This window comes from Halichoerus grypus, chromosome 8 (genome assembly GCF_964656455.1).
Source record: "Halichoerus grypus chromosome 8, mHalGry1.hap1.1, whole genome shotgun sequence".
Classification (NCBI taxonomy): Eukaryota; Metazoa; Chordata; class Mammalia; order Carnivora; family Phocidae; genus Halichoerus; species Halichoerus grypus.
Genome location: NC_135719.1, coordinates 149,613,210 through 149,637,127, shown reverse-complemented (window position 1 = coordinate 149,637,127; position 23,918 = coordinate 149,613,210). Strand labels below are relative to the sequence as shown.

At 53.2% G+C, this 23,918-nt stretch overlaps 3 protein-coding genes across 12 annotated transcripts in view; 1 reads left to right on the top strand and 2 right to left on the bottom strand.

Moving 5' to 3' along the window:
• COA8 (cytochrome c oxidase assembly factor 8) overlaps window positions 1–9,888 on the bottom strand; it is a 68,348-nt gene extending 58,460 nt beyond the window's left edge. Inside the window, exon 1 of one of the 4 annotated variants that reach the window (XM_036101690.2) lies at window positions 9,645–9,888. In XM_036101690.2, the coding sequence (XP_035957583.1) occupies window positions 9,645–9,767 (123 nt within the window). In that variant the 5' untranslated portion in view covers window positions 9,768–9,888. The remainder of the gene's footprint in view (window positions 1–9,644) is intronic. The other 3 variants (XM_036101689.2, XM_078054282.1, XM_036101688.2) reach the window with 3 other exon arrangements.
• On the top strand, window positions 8,265–15,831 carry BAG5 (BAG cochaperone 5). Of its 6 annotated transcripts, none has more exons than XM_078054276.1 (3): window positions 8,265–8,349; window positions 9,099–9,324; window positions 11,557–15,831. In XM_078054276.1, exon 3 carries the CDS (start codon window positions 11,585–11,587, stop codon window positions 12,929–12,931), a length of 1,347 nt encoding a protein of 448 aa, XP_077910402.1. In that variant the 5' UTR covers window positions 8,265–8,349; window positions 9,099–9,324; window positions 11,557–11,584; the 3' UTR covers window positions 12,932–15,831. The 6 variants fall into 6 exon arrangements, with proteins under 6 accessions (XP_077910402.1, XP_077910403.1, XP_035957561.1 ...); XM_078054277.1 differs by lacking the exons at window positions 8,265–8,349; window positions 9,099–9,324 and adding exons at window positions 9,903–10,139; window positions 11,284–11,365; XM_036101665.2 differs by lacking the exons at window positions 8,265–8,349; window positions 9,099–9,324 and adding exons at window positions 10,568–10,585; window positions 11,284–11,365.
• The window catches only part of TRMT61A (tRNA methyltransferase 61A), a 26,696-nt gene continuing 16,300 nt past the window's right edge, over window positions 13,523–23,918 (bottom strand). Inside the window, exons 3-4 of one of the 2 annotated variants that reach the window (XM_078054279.1) lie at window positions 18,680–18,915; window positions 13,523–16,450 (exon numbers count right to left, since the gene is read on the bottom strand). In XM_078054279.1, coding sequence (XP_077910405.1) covers window positions 18,719–18,915 — 197 coding nt within the window. In that variant the 3' untranslated portion in view covers window positions 13,523–16,450; window positions 18,680–18,718. The remainder of the gene's footprint in view (window positions 16,451–18,679; window positions 18,916–23,918) is intronic. The other variant, XM_078054280.1, reaches the window with a different exon arrangement.

Genomic DNA, 23,918 nt, shown 5'->3' with positions numbered 1-23,918 from the left:
CCGCCAAACTTTCCCAGAGCAGCTGCGCCTTTACATTCCCTCCAGCAGTGCGTCCTTTGTTCTCACTGCAACCATTCTCTAGGCACAAGCATTACCTCACTGCAGTCCTTTCACTGATTTCTGCCAACATCTTCTATTACTAGCCAACCCGGGGTTGCCAGTGACTAGTTTGTATACTTCAGATACAAAGGTTACTTGATAGTAAGGACAGGATAAAAGTGAAACATGCGGGGCGCCTGGGTGGCTCAGTTGTTAAGCGTCTGCCTTCGGCTCAGGTCGTGATCCCAGGGTCCTGGGATCGAGCCCCGCCTCGGGCTCCCTGCTCAGCGGGAAGCCTGCTTCTCCCTCTCCCACTCCCCCTGCTTGTGTTCCCTCTCTCACTGTGTCTCTGTCAAAAAAATAAATAAAATCTTTAAAAAAAAAAAAAAAAAGCTCTGCCCAATTAGCCTCACTTTCTGAGCAATGCCGCTGAGCAGGCTCTGCTGCTTCCCCCAGTACTTTTCCTCTGTTATCACCTTCAGACTTCTGGAGGATGATATTGCTAGACTGACAACTTTCCACCTGTTTCAAGTTAGCTTATTTCATGATCACTGCCAATACTTTCACTTTTTCTCGCAGCAGCAGATGCAAGAACCCACTGCTGACCAAAGTTAGAAAGAGTCACATGCTATCCTTTGAGAAACCTCCTCCTCTGGGGCTGAAGGAATAAGCTTTGCACAATCCTGGCCTGGTTTCTGCCCTGGCCCCAGGAGACGCTGAACTCTGGCATCCCCACACCAGGACTTGAAGGATTCAAAAGCCGCACCCATCTCCTCCTGTGGCGAGGTTTACAGTGTGTGCGCAGAGCGCCCTGTTTCTGCCTCCGTGACAATCCTGTGATGGGCCGGTCTGAGCAGCTCCAGCTGCCTCGGGACCGCACCCTCCCTGTCTACTCTGTCTCCATACCCAGCGATGCAGCGAAGCAATCTCTCCAAAACCCCCGATCAAACCATGCTCCCCCTTCCCTTAAAACCTTCAGTGATTACTCATTACGCTCTGGAGAGAGTCTAACCCCTCCCTGTGGTCTGGCAGTCTGAGCTTTTGCCCTCCCCCCACACAGGAGCCTCCTTCAATGACACACCAGCCTGCTTCTGTCCCTCCTCAGACTGCGCATGTTCTCCCTGTGGTCCCCCCACCCCCATCACCACAGACCACAGGTTCAAGGGCACGTCTCCAGGTGCTCCCCGTGGCTCCTCACAGCTTGTTCGTGCCTGCTTTTCCCACTAGACTGCGAGCCCACGGCGGCACGGACCGCAGCGTCTGTCTGTTCTACGGTCGGAACATGCACTTGTTGGAACAACGTTCTTCCCAGTCTTAATCTTTCCTGTTGACTCTCTCTCTCTCTCTTTATGCAAGAAATCCACTCCATCTTCAAAAAGCTCAATATATATGAACTATTTGGTGGAAAGACACCTAACAAATCAGAGATGGCAATTATTGATGAACTAGCATCAGAATGTTCAGGAGTTCTTTTTTTTTTTTTTTTTAAAGATTTTATTTATTTATTTGACAGAGAGGGAGACAGCGAGAGAGGGAACACAAGCAGGGGGAGTGGGAGAGGGAGAAGCAGGCTTCCCGCGGAGCAGGGAGTCCGATGTGGGGCTCGATCCCAGGACCCTGGGATCATGACCTGAGCCGAAGGCAGACGCTTAACGACTGAGCCACCCAGGCGCCCCAGAATGTTCAGGAGTTCTGAACGAACCAAAAGTCATTGCTGTCGAGTGTTCTTTACATTTTGGGTTCTTTTTCTTTTTTTTTAAGATTTGATTTATTTATTTGACAGAGACACAGCGAGAGAGGGAACACAAGCAGGGGCAGAGGCAGAGGGAGAAGCAGGCTCCATGCCAAGCAGGGAGCCCGATGCAGGGCTCGATCCCAGGACCCTGGGATCATGACCTGAGCTGAAGGCAGTCGCTTAAGGACTGGGCCACCCACGCGCCCCTACATTTTGGGTTCTTGAGGATCCTTAACTGTTAGTTCCTGACAAGTTTCTAGATTTTCCAAAGTCTGGATAGTCAGAGCAGCAGAGCCTCACTGAGCGTTCTGGAGTCAGACTCACGCACAGTGGGAGAACAGGGAGGGGCTGGTGTAGCTGGCCAGGCCAGAGCGGCAGAGGACGTGGGAGCCAGACTGACCAGCTGACTGGGGGGGGGGGGGTCAGTCCAGCCACCGCTGTCACCTTTGCGTGGCCACGACTGCTGCAGGTCCCCACCCACACCGGAGTGCTGCGCCCTACAGACCTGCTCAGTCTGACTTCATTCTGCATTCATTTCTTGCAGATTCTGACATCCCTACGTTTGATCGTGTTTACTTTTGCCTAGTACTTCTGAAGTGTCTTTCTCAGGCAAAGCTGGACACTTTATTTTTTTTATTTTTATTTTTTTAAAGATTTTATTTTTATTTATTTGAGAGAGAGAGAATGAGAGAGAGCGAGTACATGAGAGGGGGGAGGGTCAGAGGGAGAAGCAGACTCCCTGCCGAGCAGGGAGCCCGATGCGGGACTCGATCCCGGGACTCCAGGATCATGACCTGAGCCGAAGGCAGTCGCTTAACCAACTGAGCCACCCAGGCGCCCAAAGCTGGACACTTTAGAAGAGGCACAGTTAGGTGCCTGGGTGGCTCAGTCGTTGGGCGTCTGCCTTCAGCTCAGGTCATGATCCCAGGGTCCTGGGATCAAGCCCCACATCGGGCTCCCTGCTCCAAAGGAAGCCTGCTTCTCCCTCTCCCACTCCCCCTGCTTGTGTTCCCTCTCTCGCTGTGTCTCTCTCTGTCAAATAAATAAATAAAATCTTTAAAAAAAAAAAAAAGAAAGAAGAAGAGGCCCGGCCAAGGTGGAAAGTTCCAAATGAAGGGCCAGCGAGTCCACAGAGGGGACTGAATTCCTCCTTCCTGTGTGACAGCAACAGGGCCCTGCTGGCAGAAAGACACCCTAATCAGCTTCCCTAAGACCTGAAACTGCTGCTTGTCATCATCAAATCCTGATCTGATACCAGACTGGCCTAACAATCCTTCTCAGAAGGCAACAGCAGGATGGCAATATGTAGAACTTTCACATTTTATCCATCATTCTAAAAACAATATATGATCTCTAGTTTCCATTTTATTGGAAAAAGCCTTTTAAAAAAACCCTCCACGAATATTTCTGGACTTCTGCCCCAAAGCCTTTAGTCTTAGAAACTAAAGGTGATTCACACAAAGGGACCCAGTGGGTGGAAACAGAGATGGCCAGCCCAGGCTCACCCCTGCGGACTTCCATCCCAAGCTGGGGGCTCCTCCCCTTCCCCAAGCTGACCGACGACACTGAAGGACAGCAGCAAGGGGACAGACGGGCAGGCTTCACCCTAACTGTGCTTCACCAGTTTTACCACCTTTCAGACCTGGACCCGTCTCCTCTTCTTACAGGCTGCCTATCAGGAAACGTCAAGGAGCCATCCCAACAATTCATGGCTTTTTCAACCGACCCACATGGAACGAAGGAAGCTCAAAGTGGCACCAGAAGAGTTCAGTTACTCTTCCATCTGTCGCTTCGTGATCGCTCAAGCACTCTGCATGACGGGAGAGCTCTGTCAACCACCCTCAGTTCTCCATGATAACCTGAGAGATCCTATCTTAATTGTAGCAGAGGTGGCTCCTCTCTCTCCCCTATAAATATAGGTTCCGTCTTTGTACATCCAAGAACGGCTATTTAAAAGGGAGGAGAAGGGGTTTGGGGGAGGAAAAAGTCCTTCTGTAAAAAGGAAGAATCCCTTTGAGGTTAGAGTAATTACTGTAATTTGTGGCTCTTACAGCACCAGCATGTAATGCGCGGCTGGCGCGAAGGGGACTGGCTGTCTTGGTAGGGGCGGGGGGCGGGCGCCGCACAAGCTGGGACCCAACAGCTCCGCTGGCAAGCGACCCGACAGTTTCTGCCTCTTCACAGAGGAAGGACTGTGCATGCAGCTACTTGTCAGACTGAGTTTTCATCACTGTGTCTGGTGGGGCACTAACCTTCCAGTCTTTCCTCTTGAAGTGCAAACTGCCAGCCAGGCAGCCCCGTGCTGGGCTTCTCCTGGTCCCGCTGTGTAGGCCCCGCTTCATTCTCCATCCCTTCCGCTTCACAGCAGGCCCCCGAGCTCTCCCGGCACACTCCTGCTCTGCCCGCGCCCCCCAAGCCAGGATTTGGAATGGAGGACTTTCCCCCAGGCCCTCCTTCCCAGAAGTACCTATACATACCACAGAGCTCCTGAGTTAAGGTGTCACACCATGAGCCACTGGGGAAACCAGTGGGCAAAGATGAAAGGAACAAATGTTGGCCAATTTTAGTGTTCCTGCAGGTGTTTCCTGGTCTATCGTCCTGACACTTCTGAGATGGAAACTGGAAGTCTGACCTTCTGGAGGGCCGGAATCCCCTGCCTCCCATCTAGACAGAGGCTGGACGCCTCGGCATACCACAGTCAGCAGCACATCGAAAGACCAGCACATCAGGACCAAACTGGGTTCATACTGGGAGTGAAAGCTTGGTTTAACATCGGAAAATCAATCAATCCTGATGGAAGAAGACAAATTCCCAATGAAGTAGTCATCTCAAAAAAAAAAAAAAGTCAAATCTAAATGTGGTCAAGGCTCTAGATTGCAGCTGTCCATTTACAGGAAACACACAGATGGGAGGAACACATTAAATTACACCAGGGGAAAGTCAACAGCAAAACGCAGACTGTGGGAAATTCTACAGGATACATCCTTCCCCTGCTCCCAGTAAACTGCTTTGAAAAGTGGAAGGGGATGGTCAAAACCTATAGATCAAAAGAGAAATAAAAGAGTATCAATCAATTGCAATGTGTAGACCTTATTTGCATCCTGATACAAGCAAACGTAAAAAAAAAAAAAAAGACTTCTAAGACCATCGGAAAAACCTGAACACTGAACATTTGCTGGAATTAAGGAATTATAATATTTCAGTTATTATGTTTATATGTATTTTTAAAATCCGTGTCTTTTATATTTTTTATTTATTTTTTTAAAAGATTTTATTTATTTATTTGACACAGAGAGAGAGAGAGAGAGAGAGCACAAGCAGGGGGAGAGGCAGAGGCAGAGGGAGAAGCAGGCTCCCCATTGAGCAGGGAGCCCAATGTGGGACTCAATCCCAGGACCCTGGAATCATGACCTGAGCCAAAGGCAGACGCTTAACCAACTGAGCCACCCAGGCGTCCCTTTATATACAAGATTTTATTTATTCATTTGTCAGAGAGAGAAAGAGAGCACAAGCAGGGGGACGGGCAGGCAGAAGGAGACGCAGGCTCCCCAGTGAGCAAGGAGCCTGATGGGGGTGCTCAATCCCATGAGCCTGGGATCATGACCTGAGCTGAAGGCAGATGCTTAACCAACTGAGACACCCAGGCGTCCCAAAATCCGTATCTTTTAAAGATACATATGGAAATAGTTACAAATGAAGTATGCAGTCTGATATTTGCCACAAAATTATCCGGGAGTGGGGGGAGGGATGGGGTAAAGATGAGATAAACACCCCCGAGTAGATAACTATACAAGTAGGGTACTGGATACACAGCAATTCTTTATAATCTTCTATTTTTGCATGTTTTAAATTTCCCATAAGTAACAAGAAATGAGTGCAATTGCCCACATTAACAGAATAAGGGGAAACCCTATAATCACTTCACTCGATGAAAAAGCACGTGGCGACAAGAGAACACCAGACTGAGAATGAGAACAGCTCCCTTTAGCCCTGATTCTGCTGGGTAACACCAGGCCAGTCACTCCACCTCTCTGGGCCTTGGGCCCTTGTCTCGAGAATAATGGGAGTTTAACCACACATTTTTTTTTTTTAAGATTTATTTATTTGAGAGAGGGGAGGGGAAGAGGGAGAGGAAGAGAGAATCCCACAAGCAGACTACCCACTAAGCCTGGAGCCTGACAGATGTGGGATTCAATCCTAGGACCCTGGGATCATGACCTGAGCCAAAGGCAGACGCCTAACAATTGAGCCACCCAAACGCCCCTTCTTTTCTTTTTTTTAAAGATTTTATTTATTTGAGAGAGAAAATGCACAAGCAGGGGAAGTGGCAGGCAGAGGGAGAGGCAGAAGCAGGCTTCCCACCGAGCAGGGAGCCCAACGCGAGGCTTGATCCCAGGACCCTGGGATCATGACCTGAGCCGAAGGCAGGCACTTAATCGACTGAGCCACCCAGGCGCCCCAAGAGCTGACTTTTCTTTTTTAATTTATTTATTCATTTGAGAGAGAGGGTATGGGGGAGAGGCAGAGGGAGAGGGAGAGAATCTTAAGTAGACACCGCTGAGTGCGAGCCCGAGCCCGACATGGGGCTCAACACTGTGACCCTAAGATCATGACCTGAGCCAAAATCAAGAGTCGGATGCTCAACTGACTGCGCCACCCAGGTGCCCCAAGAGCTGACTTTTTAAGTTGGGTTTGGAAGAAAAAGTGGTACAAAGATAGGAGATGGGAATAAATCATGTAGACCCTAAAAGCAGCTCTCCTTAGGGGCGCCTGGATGGCTCAGTCGTTAAGCATCTGCCTTCAGCTCAGGTCATGATCCCAGGGTCCTGGGATCGAGCCCCGCATCGGGCTCCCTGCTCGGCGGGAAGCCTGCTTCTCCCTCTCCCACTCCCCCTGCTTGTGTTCCCTCTCTCATTGTGTCTCTCTCTCTGTCAAATAAATAAATAAAATCTTTAAAAAAAAAAAAAAAAAAGCAGCTCTCCTTAATTCCAATGGAGAACAAAGAATTAATGAAAAATACGTAGTGTGAAACAACAGATGTTGGTGAGGATGTGGAGAAAGGGGAACCCTCCCGCACTGTTGATGGGAATGCAAACTGGTGCAGCCACTGTGGAAAACGGTATAGAGGTTCCTCAACAAGTTAAAAATAGAATTACCCTACGATCCAATAATCACACTACGGGGTATTTACCCAAAGAATACAGAAACACTAATTCAAAGGGATACATGCACCCCTGTGTTTATAGTAGCATTATCGACAATAGCCAAGATCTGGAAGCAGCCCAAGGGTCCACTGATTGATGAATGAAATCTTGCCATTTGCAATAACATGGATGGATCTAGAAAGTATCATGCTAAGTGAAATAAGTAAGTCAGTGAAAGACTCATGTGTGCAATTTAAGAAACAAAACTAAGGAGCAAAGAAAGGAAAGAAAAAAGAGGCAGACAAACCAAGAAACAGACTCTTCTTTTTTTTTTTTTTAAAGATTTTATTTATACATTTGAGACAGAGATACAGAGAGAGAGAGAGAGAGAGAGAGCACAAGCAGGGGGAGGGGCAGAGGGAGAAGCAGGCTCCCCGCTGAGCCAGGAGCCCTATGTGGAGCTCGATCCCAGGACCCTGGGATCATGACCTGAGCCAAAGGCAGACGCTTAACCATCTGAGCCACCCAGGCGCCCCAAGAAACAGACTCTTAATTACAGAGAACACACTGATGGTTACCGGGGGGATAGGGGAAATAGAGGATGGGGCTTAAGGAGCGCACTTGTGATGAGCACTGGGTCATGTATGGAAGTGCTGAATCACTATATTGTATACCTGAAACTAATATAACACTGTATGGTAACTATACTGGAATTAAATTTAAAAAATTAATTAAAGGGGCGCCTGGGTGGCTCAGTCGTTAGGCGTCTGCCTTCGGCTCGGGTCATGATCCCAGGGTCCTGGGATAGAGCCCCGCATCGGGCTCCCTGCTCCGTGGGAAGCCTGCTTCTCTCTCTCCCACTCCCCCTGCTTGGGTTCCCTCTCTCGCTGGGTCTCTCTCTGTCAAATAAATAAAATCTTTAAAAAAAAAAAAAAGTTAATTAAAAATATGTTGTGTGAACTAAACATACAGGATTAAAACACATCTATTTAAATAAAGAAAACAGGTTTACAACCTGTTACTTTTAAGAAGACCTAATATTTAAAATCAAAGTCTGAAAGACAACAATCTCTCTGTGCTGCAGGAATTTAATTACCTGGAGAACCAGCCATATACTCAGCAAACAAAGACAAGACCAAACACATAGGAAACACAAAATGCCCTGAAGTAAGAACTGTTCCTTTAAGTTCCATATAATATCTAGCATAATGGGGCACACATCCTAAAAAACAAAACAAAACAAAAAAAACACAACACCACAAGTCATAATGCTAGAACAGAACAAGGTCTGACTCATGGGCCAGCTGCTTCACTTTTCAGCATCATCACAATCAACACCGTCACAGGCTTAGACAGGTGAGCGGCACCAGCTTCCTAGTCACTTGGGACTACAATAGGAAGAAAGGTCTCATCTTGAGGATTAGACCCACGGTAAGATTTATTTTAATCACAAGGCTATGTGACAATAAAGAAAACTGTGTGTGGTGTTCTTTTTTTTCTTTTTAAGATTTTATTTTTAAGTAATCTCTACACTCAATGTCGGGGCTGGAACTCACAGTCCCGAGATCAAGAGTTGTGTGCTCCGCCGACTGAGCCAGCCAGGTGCCCCTTGTGTGCTCTTTTTTCCAGCACTAGTTCACAAAATAAGCTACGGTAAGTCCTCATCCTAGGGACACTTGTTGATGTGAGAAGTCTGCCCTTCCAGAGCATTTTCAAATACATGAATATCTTCCTGCCCAAAGACTGAGATGCTGGGTGGGTTTCTATGTTGTAGGAATGTAAGTCACAGCTGTGGCCACTGTAACAGGGAACTGAGTCAGGGGACCAGTCGCCCTGCTAACTTCTTGTCTAAACTGAAAACTAGACAGAACTTCAAAGCTGCGTTTATAAAAGCAGCTAACAGTAACAAACTAAAATAAATGAAAATTTACAGGCAGGCACATTCTGGAATTCTTAACTGGCTTTTCTACCCCAGGTTCTCCCGCCTCCGTCCTTAGCCTGTTGGCAAATTCGGAGTTAGTATACGTGTGCTTTGTTTAAATATTTTATCTGCAGCCCATTCCACACCTCAGTCAACATTCTCGTATGACGGTTGGAATCAAAGCCTAGGACTTCGTAGACAAAACATCCTTCCCCAAAGAAGTGCAGTTTATAAAAACTGTCATTTTTTGTTGCTACAGGTTATTGACCATTAACCTTCCACCCGTGAAATGCGCGTATGCACATAGTTTCCAAACAAGAAAAACTATTCAAGGGGCAGTCCTGCAAAATACAACGACTAAGTGTGCCGTCGCTTGGAGAAACCCGCGAATAATCTTAACGAAGACAAAACGCAGACCAAAACAAAACATGCTGTGCACATCAAGAGCTCTTCAACTATAGGAATCATCCTCGAGGAGCGCAAAGGTGCGTACAAAGTCGCCAGCCGACTCTGCTGCATTCGCAAAAGTTCTGTCAACGGCGCCCGGGGTGGCAGCGACACCCTCGGCCCCAGGACACCAAGGCGGCTGACGCAGGACACTGGGGGCTCCGAGGCCGGGAGGTCGGGCGCCCCTCGCGCGGGAGACTGCCGACTCTCCGCGCCCCCGCCCCCCGCGGGCCCTGCTCCCGGAGGGTCCGGCTGACGCCGCAGCCGGGCACGAAGGGGTGCGGGGCCCACAGGTGTCCCCGGGTCAGTCCTCTGGCGGCCCGCCTCCCGGCCCGCCCTCTGCAGGACCCCCGCTCACCCGGCCGGACGCCGCATCCCTGCGCTCCGCGCCGCGCTCCGGGGCGAGCTGACAGCCGGGGCCAGCGAAGGCACGGCAGAGCGGAGGGAGAAAAGCCCTCCTCGAGCTTCGCAAGGCCGCCATGGCCAGCGTCCCCGGGCTGCCGCAGCGCACGGCAGAGCCGCGCCGGCGCGAGGGGCTGCCTTACGGCACGGTCGTAAAGCCGGCGGGAGGGAGCGGCGCGGCCGACCGTGCGCTTTCCCAGCGTAAGACCGGCCTCGCGGGCGACCGGCGCGGGGCGGGGATCCGGCGGCTGCTCTTGGGCCGCGGGCCGTTCCGGGCTGCCGTGCCAGGCGGTAGTGGCGGCGTCGGCGCGGGCGCGGGGCGGCGCCGGAGGACGTTTTTCCCAGGGCGAGGGCTGTTCGGCCCGGGACGGGGCCGCGGGGCTGGCGACCGCGGAAGCCGCGGAGCCGCTGGACGTCGGCGCCGGAGCGCGCGATGGCGCGGGAGGCACAGGTGAGCGCCGAGCGGCGGCTGGAGGGCCCGCGAGCCACCCCTGCGCCGGCGCGCCCCCTGCTCCCGCCCGACCGGGCCTCGGCCAGGCGCCGCGTCCTGCCTGCGTCGGACGCGGGCCGGCCCGCTCGCGCTGCTCCGGGGGCTTCCAAGCCCGCCCGGGGGGCTCCGAGCGCGGGCGCCCCCTCCCCGCGCGGGCCATTGTGAGGTCAGGGCCGGCGGGCGCGTCGGGGGTCCGGGCGAGACGCCCGGAGCGGCCGCTGCGGCCAGTAGCTGCCGCGCCACCGCCGGCCCCTTCACCGGCCGCCCGGGTCACGCCTAGCCGGCAGGGTGAGAGGGATGCAGCTAGGGGCCCAGCTCCGGTGCCGCACCCCGTGAAGGGCTGACCTTCCACCTCGCCACCTCACCCACGGGAAACCAAGACCAAACCAGCTTAGGCCTCTTTCTGGGTAAAGGGCTGGCAGGGAAGGGCGGCGGGGGGAGAAGCCGGGCAGCCTGCCTTCGTGGGCCTCCAGAGGCGTGTTCCTGGCCGGACACCCGCAAGGGATTGGTGTCAACTCATCACCCGTCCTCCTCCGTGAGCCGGCTGGTAGAAACGCAAGAGCATGGGGGGAAATGTGTTAAGCCATTCCGGACTCTCAATGGGCGGCTAATGAACGAATTGTTCATAGTTGTCGCATTTGGGGGCGGCGGGGGGAACATGATGGGGCCTGGGGAGGTACTAGCCCTCCAAAGGCCGAGGCGGTGCTTTTAACACGGTGCCAGTTCACCTTTCCTTTCCTGCGGAGGGAAGATGTGCGAGGTACTCAGAGGGGGCCGGGGGAAGCAGGGTAGCTTTGTAGAAGCGTATGAGGGTGGAGAGGAACCGCAGAAGCGGGACTTTCGGGGGTGACTGGGATCCCTGCTATTTGTTTCACTTAGAGTTACGTTTTCTGGAAACCAGGTACAGCTCTCGGGCCAGAGGGGTGCTGGGATGGCACTGTTACCTTTGAAGGTTAAACGAGCTACTGTTTTACATCCACAAAGGTGCCCTGCTGTTGCCAACGACCAGGGCCAGTGTTAATATTACATAAGATGCTTGTGCTGTCTCCAAGCTGGTGGTTGACCTCGGGCGGCACGTGTAAAGACATATGCTACTGTCTTCCAGCTGTGGACACTGGAGATTCACAGGCTCAGAGCTCCAGCTCATTCCCCACTGCAGCATCCTGTCTTCTTAATCACTGCTTTGTGTAAGTGATTTTCAGGAAAGTGGATTAGTCACACTCTGTGTACTTGAGTATGACTGTTGTTTAGATCCCAGTAATGATGGGCCCTTTTTCTTGAATATATCTTTTTAAAATGAGAATTTCAGAATAAATGAATATACCATTACCTTTCTGTAGAGACTTTGTGTAATTTGGCCTTCTTGTCATTTTTTTAGTGCTTGTAAAACCGAACACAACAAAAGTATGGATATGGGAAACCAACATCCTTCTATCAGTAGGCTTCAGGAAATCCAAAAGGAAGTAAAAAGTATAGAACAGCAAGTAATTGGCTTCAGTGGTCTGTCAGATGACAAGAATTACAAGAAACTGGAGAGGTTTCTAACGAAACAACTTTTTGAAATAGACTCTGTAGATACTGAAGGAAAAGGAGATATTCAGCAAGCGAGGAAGAGGGCGGCACAAGAGACAGAGCGTCTTCTCAAAGAGTTGGAGCAGAATGCAAACCACCCACACCGGATTGAAATACAGAACATCTTTAAAGAAGCCCAGTCCCTGGTGAAAGAGAAGATTGTGCCATTTTATAGTGGGGGCAACTGTGTAACTGATGAATTTGAAGAAGGCATCCAGGATATCATCCTGAGGCTGACACATGTCAAAACCGGAGGGAAGGTCTCCTTGCGGAAAGCGAGGTATCACACTTTAACCAAAATCTGTGCAGTGCAAGAGATCATGGAAGACTGCGTGAAAAAGCAGCCTTCTCTGCCGCTTTCCGAGGATGTGCATCCTTCAGTGGCCAAAATCAACTCGGTGATGTGTGAGGTGAACAAGGCCAGGGGCACTCTGATCGCACTTCTGATGGGAGTGAACAATAATAATGAGACTTGCAGGCACTTATCCTGTGTGCTCTCGGGCCTGATTGCAGATCTGGATGCTCTGGATGTGTGCGGGCGTACGGAAATCAGAAATTATCGGCGGGAGGTTGTGGAAGATATCAACAAATTACTGAAATATTTGGATTTGGAAGAGGAAGCAGATACTACTTATGCATTTGACCTGGGACAGAATCATTCTATTTTAAAAATAGAAAAGGTCCTCAAGAGAATGAGAGAAATAAAAAATGAACTTCTTCAAGCACAAAATCCTCCTGAATTATACCTGAGCTCCAAAACAGAATTGCAGGGTCTGATTGGACAGTTGGATGAGATCAGTCTCGAGAAGAACCCTTGTATCCGGGAAGCTCGGAGAAGAGCGGTGATTGAGGTGCAAACCCTGATAACCTACATTGACTTGAAGGAGGCCCTGGAGAAGAGGAAGGCGTTTGCTTGTGAGGAGCACCCGTCCCATAAAGCGGTCTGGAACATCCTTGGAAACTTGGCCGAGATCCAGGGGGAAGTTCTTTCATTTGATGGGAACCGAACTGATAAGAACTACATCAGGCTGGAAGAGCTGCTCACCAAGCAGCTGCTGGCCCTGGACGCCGTCGACCCACAAGGAGAAGAGAAGTGTAAGGCTGCCAGGAAACAGGCGGTGAAGCTCGCCCAGAACATCCTCAGCTATCTCGACTTGAAATCCGATGAATGGGAGTACTAAACACTACCCATCTCACGGTTGATACTTCTTGTTTTGCACTTTATATATACTTCTATGTATTTATAGAGAGCTTTCAGTTCGTTGAGCCTAAATGTGATTTATACATGCAGATTTCAGTCTCCATTTTTATGATTTAAGCAAATTATATTCAGTATCTCTGCTGTTTTTGATGTTGCCAAACAACTGTCATTACAGCATGTTAACTTTTCCATTGGGATCATTATCTGTATGTTGTGGTGTGGTTTTGGGGGGTTTTTTTTAATCAGAAAGTGGAATGGGCAGCTTTTGTCATTTTTAAGTGGGTTGTGCAAGCATTGAAATGCAGATCTTTCGGGATCTACATACAGACATAACCTGATAAAACACTAGAACAATTATGAGAAAGGGGGAAATTTTTGGTTAGGTGGAAGTAAGGTCCAAACACAAAAGCAAACAATGATATGTTCTATTATGCTACATAAAGCAGAAGGGTTTGGGGTTTTTTTTCTTTGTTTCTAAGGCCTGATTGGTCCAACCCAAGTTAATAGGGTAGGGGTGTTTTTGTTTGTTTTCAGATTTTCTGTTTTTTCATAAGCATTTTTTGGAAAATGCTGGAAAATGGTGTCTGTATTTTCCCCCATACTCTTCATTTAGAGGGGAAAATCTTATTTTCATGTGCATCAGAAAATTATGAAAATTAATAGCAAAAAAACCTTTGAGGCTGCACTGAAGGGATAAAACGCCAACTAATTACCTTCAAGATTTTGTTGTAAAGTCTGAATTTACAATTTTCTGTAGTCATCAGTAAGGATGGGAACATTTAAGTGAAGTTAGGAGATCTTTTTAAAAAAAAAAAGGAAATACCCATCTCTGTGGCAAGATCATGAAAGCTGGAGATTAGTTACCGGTGTCAGGTTGTGCTAAACCTAAGCGGACTTGTCTGAGTGTAGCATGTCCCGGGCTGCTTCTATTCAAGGCTGCATCACGGACAAACTCCTTGCACACACCCACTGCCGTTTTGTGGCGGCGGCGAGCAGAATCCGCCAGTGGTTCTGCAGGACCAGACCTTGCTCGCTTGTCCGAGGAGGTGAGCTGCTCCTAGCGTCTGAACACCTCGCACCCTGGGACTGAGCAGTGAAAGCAGCTCTAAGCCTCTGCCGGGCTCCGTGGCTCACGTCCCTGGCACGTGGAGGTGTCTGTAGGGCCAGAAAGAGCCAGTAAGCTCTGTCTGTGCGTGGTGTTTTTCCTTCTGCTAAAGGGTATACAGATTTCCGTACGTGCTTTCTGGGGTCCAGTTCTATGGCTGCCAGTTGATGGGAACAAAAGAATTTCCCAAAGTTCTGAAGTGCCTTGATAACGTGTTGGCCCCAGCATGATGACGAACAGACTTTCTGTTGTCACCTTTCACACAGTAACCCTACTAGAGTATGGCTTTGGACTCTGGTAGTCTGTAATGTTCTTTCAGAGATAATGATTTGGTAACTATGTAGGCAGCTAAAAATAAGAGATAAGGGAATAGCCCTAAATACCGAAAAGATGATAAAAGTGTGGCCCTCAAGAGACTTCTGCTTTGTCTCAGCATTGCCCAAGTCAAAAGGCATTTGCGTCTTTGGGCCTTGAGCCCCTCCTGTGTGCGCATCCAGCCCCTGGTGCCTGCAGGTCCCAGTGCAGGTCACTGGGAGCTCATTTTGGCCCAAGTCCTTTTAGGACTGCTATTCTGTATCATCATTTTCAGATGCTCTTAAAAGGAGTTTTTAAACTCAAGTGCTGCCTCAGTTTACCCCCCTGGGAAATCAAGGCTTCCTCTCAAGCACTTGAGGCATGTCCTGCCCCAGGCTCTACATCATTTTCAATGTCAGATTTGAAGGTTAAATGTCAGCATTTCCTTTAAAAGTATCCATTGTTCTTCCAAAAGGGACCTGCCTGTACTGTTCATTTCAAACAAGGTGTTCTGTAGCTTTTCTAGAGACGGCTCGTGCCGCTCAGCTCTGAGCACTGCCTGTAAGTGGAGGGAAGTCTTGAGAGCCGTTGCGGATTTCTCGCGTGGGTTCTTTTTGGTCATCGAGATGATCAGCTCATCCTCAAGTGACTTAAGGCGTGGCGTCTCCTGTCCAACCTGTCCTAGTTCCTTGCACCTGATGACTTTCCCATAAGGAACCCTAGTGACATGGGATTTAGCTTTTCTTGTCCCCGGTTGGGAGCTGTGTTCATAGGAGCTGCCTCATGTAACTTTAAATTGGGCTCATGACACTGTATTGTATTTTTATGATCTTACATGAAGAGAACCTGTAATGGAAGTAAAACCTACCCCCCAAAAAATGTTTGGCCTTGGGTCTGCATTAAACGGTATAATCCATGTTCATGCAAAAACTGGCTGGGAATGTTTGCTTTCTTTACCTCACATGCAGACAGCTTTGCTTTCAGGTCAGCCTTTACCCAAATTAGACTAAAGTCAGTCGACCTCTAATGAAGTAGTTATGAAAAGTAATGTAATGAATAAGTCTCCTAAGTACAGTGGGATGCTTTATTTTGCTACAATGCCTTGGTATAGTGTATGTGATACAAGTTAGTATGTGCGAGATGCTTAACCAGTGTTGCTCATTTGTTTTACTTTGCCAATTTTTATCTGGTTTTTGAAGGTCTAAGCTTATCCTGTACGTACAGGTTATTTTTAAGCAAAGCTTTTCAGCTTCTAACGTGTCTAGTATTTTTCTAAGAATAATTGGAGAAATATTTGCCATTGATTTTGATGTACAATACAGATGTGTTCCTCCAGTGTGTTGGTTCCTGTCCCCACTCTATTCATTGTATGACTATTGTAATCGTATGTCTGAAATAATTCAGTATTTTGAGATATTAGTATACCCTTAATTATTAATGCAATAAAAATCTCTTAGCTTATCTTTGCAGTGGAGAAAGGATGTGAGTCTGAGGTGTGAGTTCTGTTCTGATTCACCTTCATATACTGTCCAACTCGGGTGAGGAATGATGTCTTGGCAGAGTGGGCCCGGCATGGGGAAGGTGGGCTTTGTAGGTCCAGTTGGTGGTAATGACCTAAGGAGGTGGCCAGGTGAGCACAGACCAGGGTCCCGTGGCAGGTGAAGGGGTAACCGTTCCATGTAAGTAAACCCAGAAGTGTGGGGACCAGAGAACGGCCCAGGGGAGATATGGTCTCCCGTTCTGCCCATGGGCCTGTGCACACAGGAGGTAACCTTACCTGTAGCAAAGAGGGGAAAGTCTGGGAGAAAAGGCTTGAGTTAAGGTGTGCTATTGAAGATCGTCTTCTCATTAGCAGAGAGCTGGTATTTCTGACCAGTTAGTCCTTCCAGGGCTCCTGAGCCCTCGGTCACCTCCCTGTTCCGCCTCCAGCGAGGACGAGTCCCATTCACTTGGGCAGTTTCCCTGCCCGTTGTACACCTGTTACATGAAAGCAGGACCTTGTTTGTTCTGCATCTAGCCTTCTACGAGCACATTTCTGCTGTCCTCTCTTCCTGCGAATGTCTTCCACGTGACCCACATGCTCAGCCATGCAAATGTGCCCTGGGCCCAGAAGTGAAAAGAAACAAAATGTACAGGTTAAAAAAGAATACTTTGGGGGAAACTGGAAATTTTTTAATAAATCCTCTGCCACACAGAGATGCACTGTATACCACATTAGGCTTTGATTCCTTGTGGACATTAGAACCAGTGTTGTCAAGCTCCTACTGCATGCCTCATGGCTGTGCTAATGGTCGGAAAATATCCATCACACCATGTGGCCCCAAAGAAACCACAGTCTGGTTAAGGTGGTAGAGGACATGCTGTGCTGGGCGCTCCAGATGTCTCTGGCATCAATGCCTGGGCATCAGGAGCTGGGAGGGTGCTTAGTGTGCACTGGTGAGGCCAGGGGATGTCATGGGCCAGGGAGGCTGAGGGAGGGGGCTCAGGGGTCCCTAACGGCACTGGACAGGAGGAACCCCGGAGGGGGCTGGGGTGAGGCCCTGGCATGCAAATGCACCAGCTGGAGTGCAAGCAAGCCCCAGATTGGGCCCTTGGATGCAACTCTGAGGTTACCCAGGTGGTCAAGGTGTGTCGGATGGGGGCTTCTGCTGTGATTGATTGATTTGAGAGAGAGAGCGAGGTGGGGTAGGGGCAGAGGGAGAATCTTCCAAGCAGACTCTCCGCCAAGCTCAGTGAAGACCTGAGCTGAGATCAAGAGTCGGACACTTAGCCGCCTGAGCCACCCAGGTGCCCCCACATCTGCTGTAATGTAAATGCTTCATTTTCCAAACCATCTCTGACTGACTGAACCAATGCGCCAGGCCCTGTGTGAAGCATGTTATACACACACTTAATTCTCAGAAGTGTTCCAAGGTAGGTTTAGTATTCTGTTTCATAGATGATTCAGACCTTCAGGTGATCACTTGCCCAAGGAAATGCCCTGGGTCACAGGGCACATAGGAAAGGCAGACACTATCCGGGACAGCGCCAACTCAGCAGAACTCCTGCCCCAGTTTACCTGGAGGGCAGGTCCTACCTGCAGGGCTTCTGAGCACACTGTGCACAGCCCAGGAGCTCATGATGGCCCACCTGGGGGAGCAGCTGAGAACTCAGGCCCAGCAGTTGAGAGCTCAGGCTGGGGCCCAAAATTTCAGCTCTTCTGCTGAGCTTCAGCACCTTTCCGCAACATGGGCCCTTAGCACCAAAGGTTGAGGCGGACGCTAGCTAATGCACACCACATTGGGCTCCAAATGTCAATAAACCCTGTTTCTTTTTTTTTTTTTTAAGATTTTATTTATTTGACAGAGAGAGGGAACACAAGAAGGAAGAGTGTGAGAGGGAGAAGCAGACTCCCTGCTGAGCAGGGAGCCCAATGCGTGGCTCAAACCCAGGACCCTGGGATCATGACCTGAGCCGAAGGCAGACGCTCAATGACTGAGCCACCCAGGCACCCCTCCCCTTTTTCTAAGATTTTATTTTTAAGTAATCTCTATACCCAACATGGGGTTCAAACAACAACCCCGAGATCAAGAGTGGCTTGCTCTACCGACTGAGCCAGCCAGGAGCCCCGTCCCCCGCCCTGCCACCCCTTTAGTGGGAAAACTTCATAAGAAATACTGTCTTAAACCAGCGTCTTACTCTGTCCTCATGTCTCTTCATTGTGAATTATAACTGGAAAAATACCTCCTTCCTACTTATCCTCAAAATGAAGTTAATATTTCTCCTCTTTGGATCCGTACACCTTCCTGAGCTGCCAGGAGTCCGTGGCTCCCAATTTGAGGAGCACTGCCTGCCTCCACATCTTGTCTTCACTCCGTGGTCACAACATTTCATTTATACAATAAACTCGAGCCATTTTGGGGGTGCTTGGGTGGCCTAGTCGGTTGAGCATCTGACCCTTGGTTTCATCTCAAGTCATGATCTCAGGGTCATGGGATTGAGCCCCTCGTCTGGGTCTGCGCTCAGCACGGAGTCTGCTTGAGACTCCCTCTCTCTCCCTCTGCCCCTCGCCCTGCTCACGTGCTTTCTCAAAATAAAATCTTTAAACTCTTGAGCCATTTCCCTGTAGCCTGTTTCCCAAGCGAACACAGCCAGCCTTCATGCTGACATGAGTGTCGCCGTCCCAGTCCTCCAGGGGCCTGGGACACAGAGCTGAGTGGTCCCATCACCTTCCTACCTGGCCAGACTGCGGGCATGGCCTCTACACCTGCCCTTCCTCCCACAGCTCCCTGGCCTCTGGCTCACTTGTCACCCCTCACCAGGCCACCCCACACTGCCTTCCAGACTCACCATGTCCTTTCAATGAACTCTTCTTGGGAAGTAGTGTTCTCAGCTCCTGCTGCATAATACATATTCAAGAACTTGCTGAATACATGAATGGAAAGTCTCAGATTTCAGATAGCTCCATGAAGTGTTCAAAATCAGCTGCCTTGGGATGCCTGGTGGGCTCGGTCGGTAGAGGATGCAACTCTTGTTCTCAGAGTCATGAGTTTGAGCCCCATGTTGAGCATGGAACCTACTTAACACTTAAAAAAAATAAAATAAAATCTTAAATAAAAATAAAACCAGCTGCTTTTCTGCTCATCAGGATTCAAAGAACTATGGTCTACTGCACCTGAAGCTGGGATTCTGGTGTCATGGTCAGGAACTCGCCCTATAGCCACCTCATCCCCCTGGGCAGAGTCAAGAGTGCCCCAGACCAAGGCCCGTGTGGTGAAAGGCCCAGCCAGGCTGGTGTATCGCCAGCCCTGCCTCTGACCAACTGCCCTCAGCTGTGCACCTAGCCAGGTGAGGAGCCGAAGGGACACAGGCAGCCGTCATATGGGGGAGCCCCCCCCGGGGGGAGCACACTGTGGCCTCCTTGGTCATGTCATCTTCCTGGCCAGGTCGGGGGCTGGACAGCAAGGTGCCCAAGGCCCAGTGTGTCAGGCAGAGGCAGGAACCTTCTGCCAAGAGGGGCACTGCACCAGAGCTCACGGGGTGGAAACGGGCATGGAGGGTCCTGCCAGGACCCCTGAGGTCTGGGTGCAGGCCACCCTTCTCTCTCACCATCCTGGGTTGCTCTGTTTTCCTGGGGAGGGCAAAGAATGGAATTGCTCCCATCTCATGCCTGGTCACAGGCAGCCCTGCGAACCCCTGGTGGCCGGCCCTGCAGAAAGGATCGGCTCCTGGGCTGCTGTCCCTGATCCTTGGCACGTCCGGTCGGACCGCTGAGTGGCCAGTAGCCACCCCAGGCTGCAGACTGAGCCCAGCAAACCCCCAGGGGCAGCGGGAACTGACTGCACGTGCCACCTGCCAGGAGCCCAGTGGCGGTCCAGCCTGGCGGGCCCAGTGGAGAATCCCTCAGCCTGAAGCCACAACACCTGGCCGGTCACCCTTGTCTCCACACTGACCCTGAGATCACGAAACTGGTTTCCTCCTGGCAGTATCGTCAGTCCCTAGAACATCACCTGGCCCAACCAAATAAATGTTTGTCAAGTGAGTGAATGACTGGAAACAGCACCACCGGGGCTGGCAGAAGAGCGGGGGGACGGGATGATGTCCTGAGTCAGGGATGGCCTCCTGCATTCGTGCAGCGCACTTCCATGGGCCCCTGTCCTGGGGACCCAGGGGGTCGGCAGCCCCAGCCCCAGGAGTGTCCCCGTGTCCGGGGAGAAGGCAGACAAGGGTCATGGAGCACACAGGTCAGGGGCAGGGCGAGTGTGTGCCCCGCACGTGTGCCCCTGGTGGGGGAGTCAGAGAACGCCCCTCGAGGGGCACACCTTTGACACGAAGCCCCTCAGGCTGGGAAGGCCTCCCAGGTGAGGGAGCGGCAGGGATGGAGGCCCAGAGCCCGGTGCCAGGCATACCTGAGGGCCTGGCGGAGCTGGGCAGGGAGCAGGGGCGGAACGGGGACGGAGCCGCTGGATGGCAGGCCCCCAGGGAGCCGCGGGAGCCGCTGGGTCTTTCAGGACTGGGTGATTTGCTGAGCGCTACCCGCCCCCCCACTGGTGGCAGGGGTGGGCGCTGGACTGGGCGCAATGGGACCAGGGCAGGGGGCCCGGGGGGAGGGCGCCGTAAGAGTAGCAGGCGGAGTGAGGGACCCAGGGAGAGGATTTGGGGTGGGGCAGTGAGGGCGGCCCCAGGGGTGGGGGCTCCCGGGGTCTGGCCTGCCTGAGCCGCCCCTCAGCGTGGGGACAGAGTCACTCGGGCAGGCAAGTGGAGAACTCGCCGGGTCCAGCTCACAAACAAAAGGAGCTGGTTATTAAAGGTGCAAAGATGCAGCGGCCACAGGGGTCAGCGCATCCCTTGGGCCTGGGGCAGCGAGGCGCCGTCAGCCGGCCCTCACCCTGAGGTCTCGCGTGGGCACCCTCGCCGGCCTCCTCACGCTTCCCTCCCTGCAGGCCGGCTGAGGCAGGCCCAGGGCACTCCCAGCCGCCCTCAGCTCCTGGCTCCGGACGCCTTACTTTCCTGGGACACCCAGCTGCCCGCTCCCCCCCCCAACCCCCCCCCCCGCCCGGGCTTTCAAAAGAAAGGAAGGTGTCCTGGGACCAACGTGGCTATTGGGGCAGCCCTGAGAGCAGGGGTCATACAGGATCTGGGGGAGAGTGTGCAGGCGGACCTACCGCCCAGGCAAAGGCCCTGAGGTGCTGCGGGTGGGAGGTCAGGTGAAAGTCTGCAGGGCAGGACCCCAGGGCGCCTTGTTGGCTGTGGGGGGAGCTGTGGGCGCCTTGGGCAGCAGGATTGCCTCCGGATCAGAAAATCCCCAAGAAGAGAGCGCCAGGTATGATACAGCAATACAGGGGGCCCTCTGGGACGGCGCGCTTTCCCCTAGGCCCAACCCACCGCAGCTCCAAGCCTGCCACAGTGACTCATCCCATGGGTGTCTCTCCAGACGCTAGGCCTGAGCGGCGGCAGGCTTCGGAGGGAGCCCCAGGGCACCCCTCCCGGTGAGATCTCTAGAGAAGGAGGACCCAACCAAACCCTCGCCCACCCCCATCCCCTCCAAGCCCCGGGCCCTCCGCACAGTCCGGCCCTCCCTGCTCCCGCACCTGCTTGGCACGGGGGCCCCCTTGACCTTGGAGGTCTCACGAACTGGTCGTGTATAGTGGTTGCGATAGTGGCCGCCAGGCGGCGCCCGCGACCCGGCCTCCGGAACCCAGGGCCTCCCAGGGTGGAGGGAGCAGCGGAAAGCGAGCAGCCGCCCGGCCGCGCAGCTGTCGCTCCTGGGTCCCCGCCGAGCGCACCTGCCCTCGCGCTGGTGGACAGGTGGCCGCGGCTTCTGCCCCCAGTTGGTTGCCCGTGGGGGCTCCGTGACCCGTCAACGCCACGACCATGTACCACGGCGGGAAGTCCGCGCGGAGCCCTGTGGTTCTCGCAGCTTCTGACGCGCCCCTCGGAGTTGGGGTCTGGCGGACCGCCTCAGGCCCTACGTGGCCCCACACCGTCAGGGTGGAGCCCCCACCGCCTGGCAGGAGGGGAGCCCACGCTGCCTATCTGTCCACGTCTCCCCGCAGGCTGGTCCCCCATCCTGGGTAACTCCAGCTCGACCTTCCTGACCCCAGCCCCATGTGCTGGCCCCCTGGGGCTCTGTGGTGCTCTGGCCTTGGACAGACCCCCCCTGGCAGCTGGGTAATCTCCGCCCCCTCCTCTGTCCTCAGGCCCCACTACAGCTCGTGTCTGGGGCTCTAGGGCAGCAGGATGGAGAAAGTCAAGGAAAGCTGAAAAGAAGGAAGAAGCACATGGGTGTGCCTGGGCTGGGGTCTGGACCCTCAGGGTCAGGAAGGGCTGCTGTGAGAACGGAAGGCTGGTCCTCACCCTTCCTGGGCCTCCCCCTTGTGCTTTTGTGGCCTAAGGAGCCCTGTCATCCTCTGTTCTTCTCTGGGCCTCAGTTTCCCCCAGCAGGCCTCCCAGGGCTGTCCCCAGGCTGACAGGGCCCCCACGCTGCACTGTGGGGTCAGGGGCAAGCAGGACAGCACAAGTGATGGTGAAGCACGCAAAGGTCACCTGTCACCAAGCAAGCAGACCTCTGGAGGCTGGTTTTGTGCCGCCCACAGCAGCCGGGGAAGGGAGGGGCAGGGGGTGGGGGGTGATGGCACCAGCCCCAGCAGCCTCATTTGCTCCCCTGGAGCCACGGTACAGCTGGGGGGTGGGGGAACCTTAACTCCTGGCCTCCAGTGTGGCCTCAACCGTGGCCGTGACCTCAGCACAAGGGAAGCCTCCTTGCCATTAGTTCTGCCCCAGGAGCAAGGAAGGCCCTCTTCCCGCCTCCTCCCCTGACGTCCACTGACTCCTGCCCTGCCCCAGCGCCCTGGCTCCAGCCCATCCACCTGCCCCTCCATGAAGCCCCCCTCTGCCACCCCTCACCAGGCCCCTGCCCAAGGAAGCTTTCTGGGGCCTCTCAGCAGCCACCGCCCTGCCCTGCCCCCAGCCGGGCCTCTGTCCCTGCCCACCCTCAGTGGGGTCCTGCACAGGTTCAGGGACCCTGGCTCCCTCCCCCGATGCCCAGACTCCACCCTTCGACATCAGCTGACAATGGGAGTCAGGTCGGGCTGCCCAGGGCCCCAGGGCCTCTCTGTGCTCCCCTGGCCCCGGAGATAGCCCGAGGCCTTGGCCAAGGCGGCTACCCATCAGTGAGTCTCTGGGCCACTGTCTGTGAAGGCGGCCCACGTAGAGCCCTGGGGTGGCAGCAGCCGTCGTGTGGGAAGGAGCCCAGCAGGTCCCAGTGTGTCCCGGAGGTGGACTTCATCTGAACTCAGTGCCACTCACGTCCTCCCTTTAGACCAGTGTGTCCCCTAAGTCCTAGGCCAGCAGGGCCCCCTCTTCTCCTCCCCACCCCCTGTGGGGCCCAAGGGCTTCCTGTCCGCAGGGCCCCTGCTGCTCCACAAAGTATCCTCACGGCCTTATTGGCCCTCAGCCCTCCCTGCCCGGGGCACGGCCCCCGCCCCAAAGATGACTGCTGGGTGAGACCTGCGGGCCGGGGTGGGGCAGGGGCAGGGTGGCCACCGACAGCGGGCCACGTGGCCGCCACAGGGCTCAGCCGGCACGGGTCACCCCGTCCCTCCGGCTGCCCCACGAGTGCATCAGGTCTCCTCCGGCGGCTTGCTCAGCCTCCCTGGGCGTTGGAAACACTTGTCCCCGTCCCCACAGCTCCAGGCCAGGCAGGCTTCCTGCCGGTGGAGGCAGTGGGTATGGAGCTGGCCCTGGACGGTCAGCTTGGGTCCCCGAGGCAGGTACAGTAGCTGTCAGGCCGGGGGGGGGGGTCCTCCCTCAAAGAATGGCAGCCCTCCCCCCTGCCCCGCCTGCCGTGAGTGGGGTCTGGCCCGATGTCCTGATGACGGACATCTTGCCCACACTTCGCCGGAGCGGGGTGGCCGTGAAGCTCTGGGGGACTCCAGTGCCGTGGCTCGGCAGCCTCGGGTGGCAGTGCATGTGCGTGCACGTGTGCGCCGTGCTGTGTGTGACACGGTGGGACAGACACATTCTGCCGCGGCCCCCGGCAGACGGTGGGTCGGCCAGGGGCCTGGGGGGCGGGGCTCGGAGACTGGGA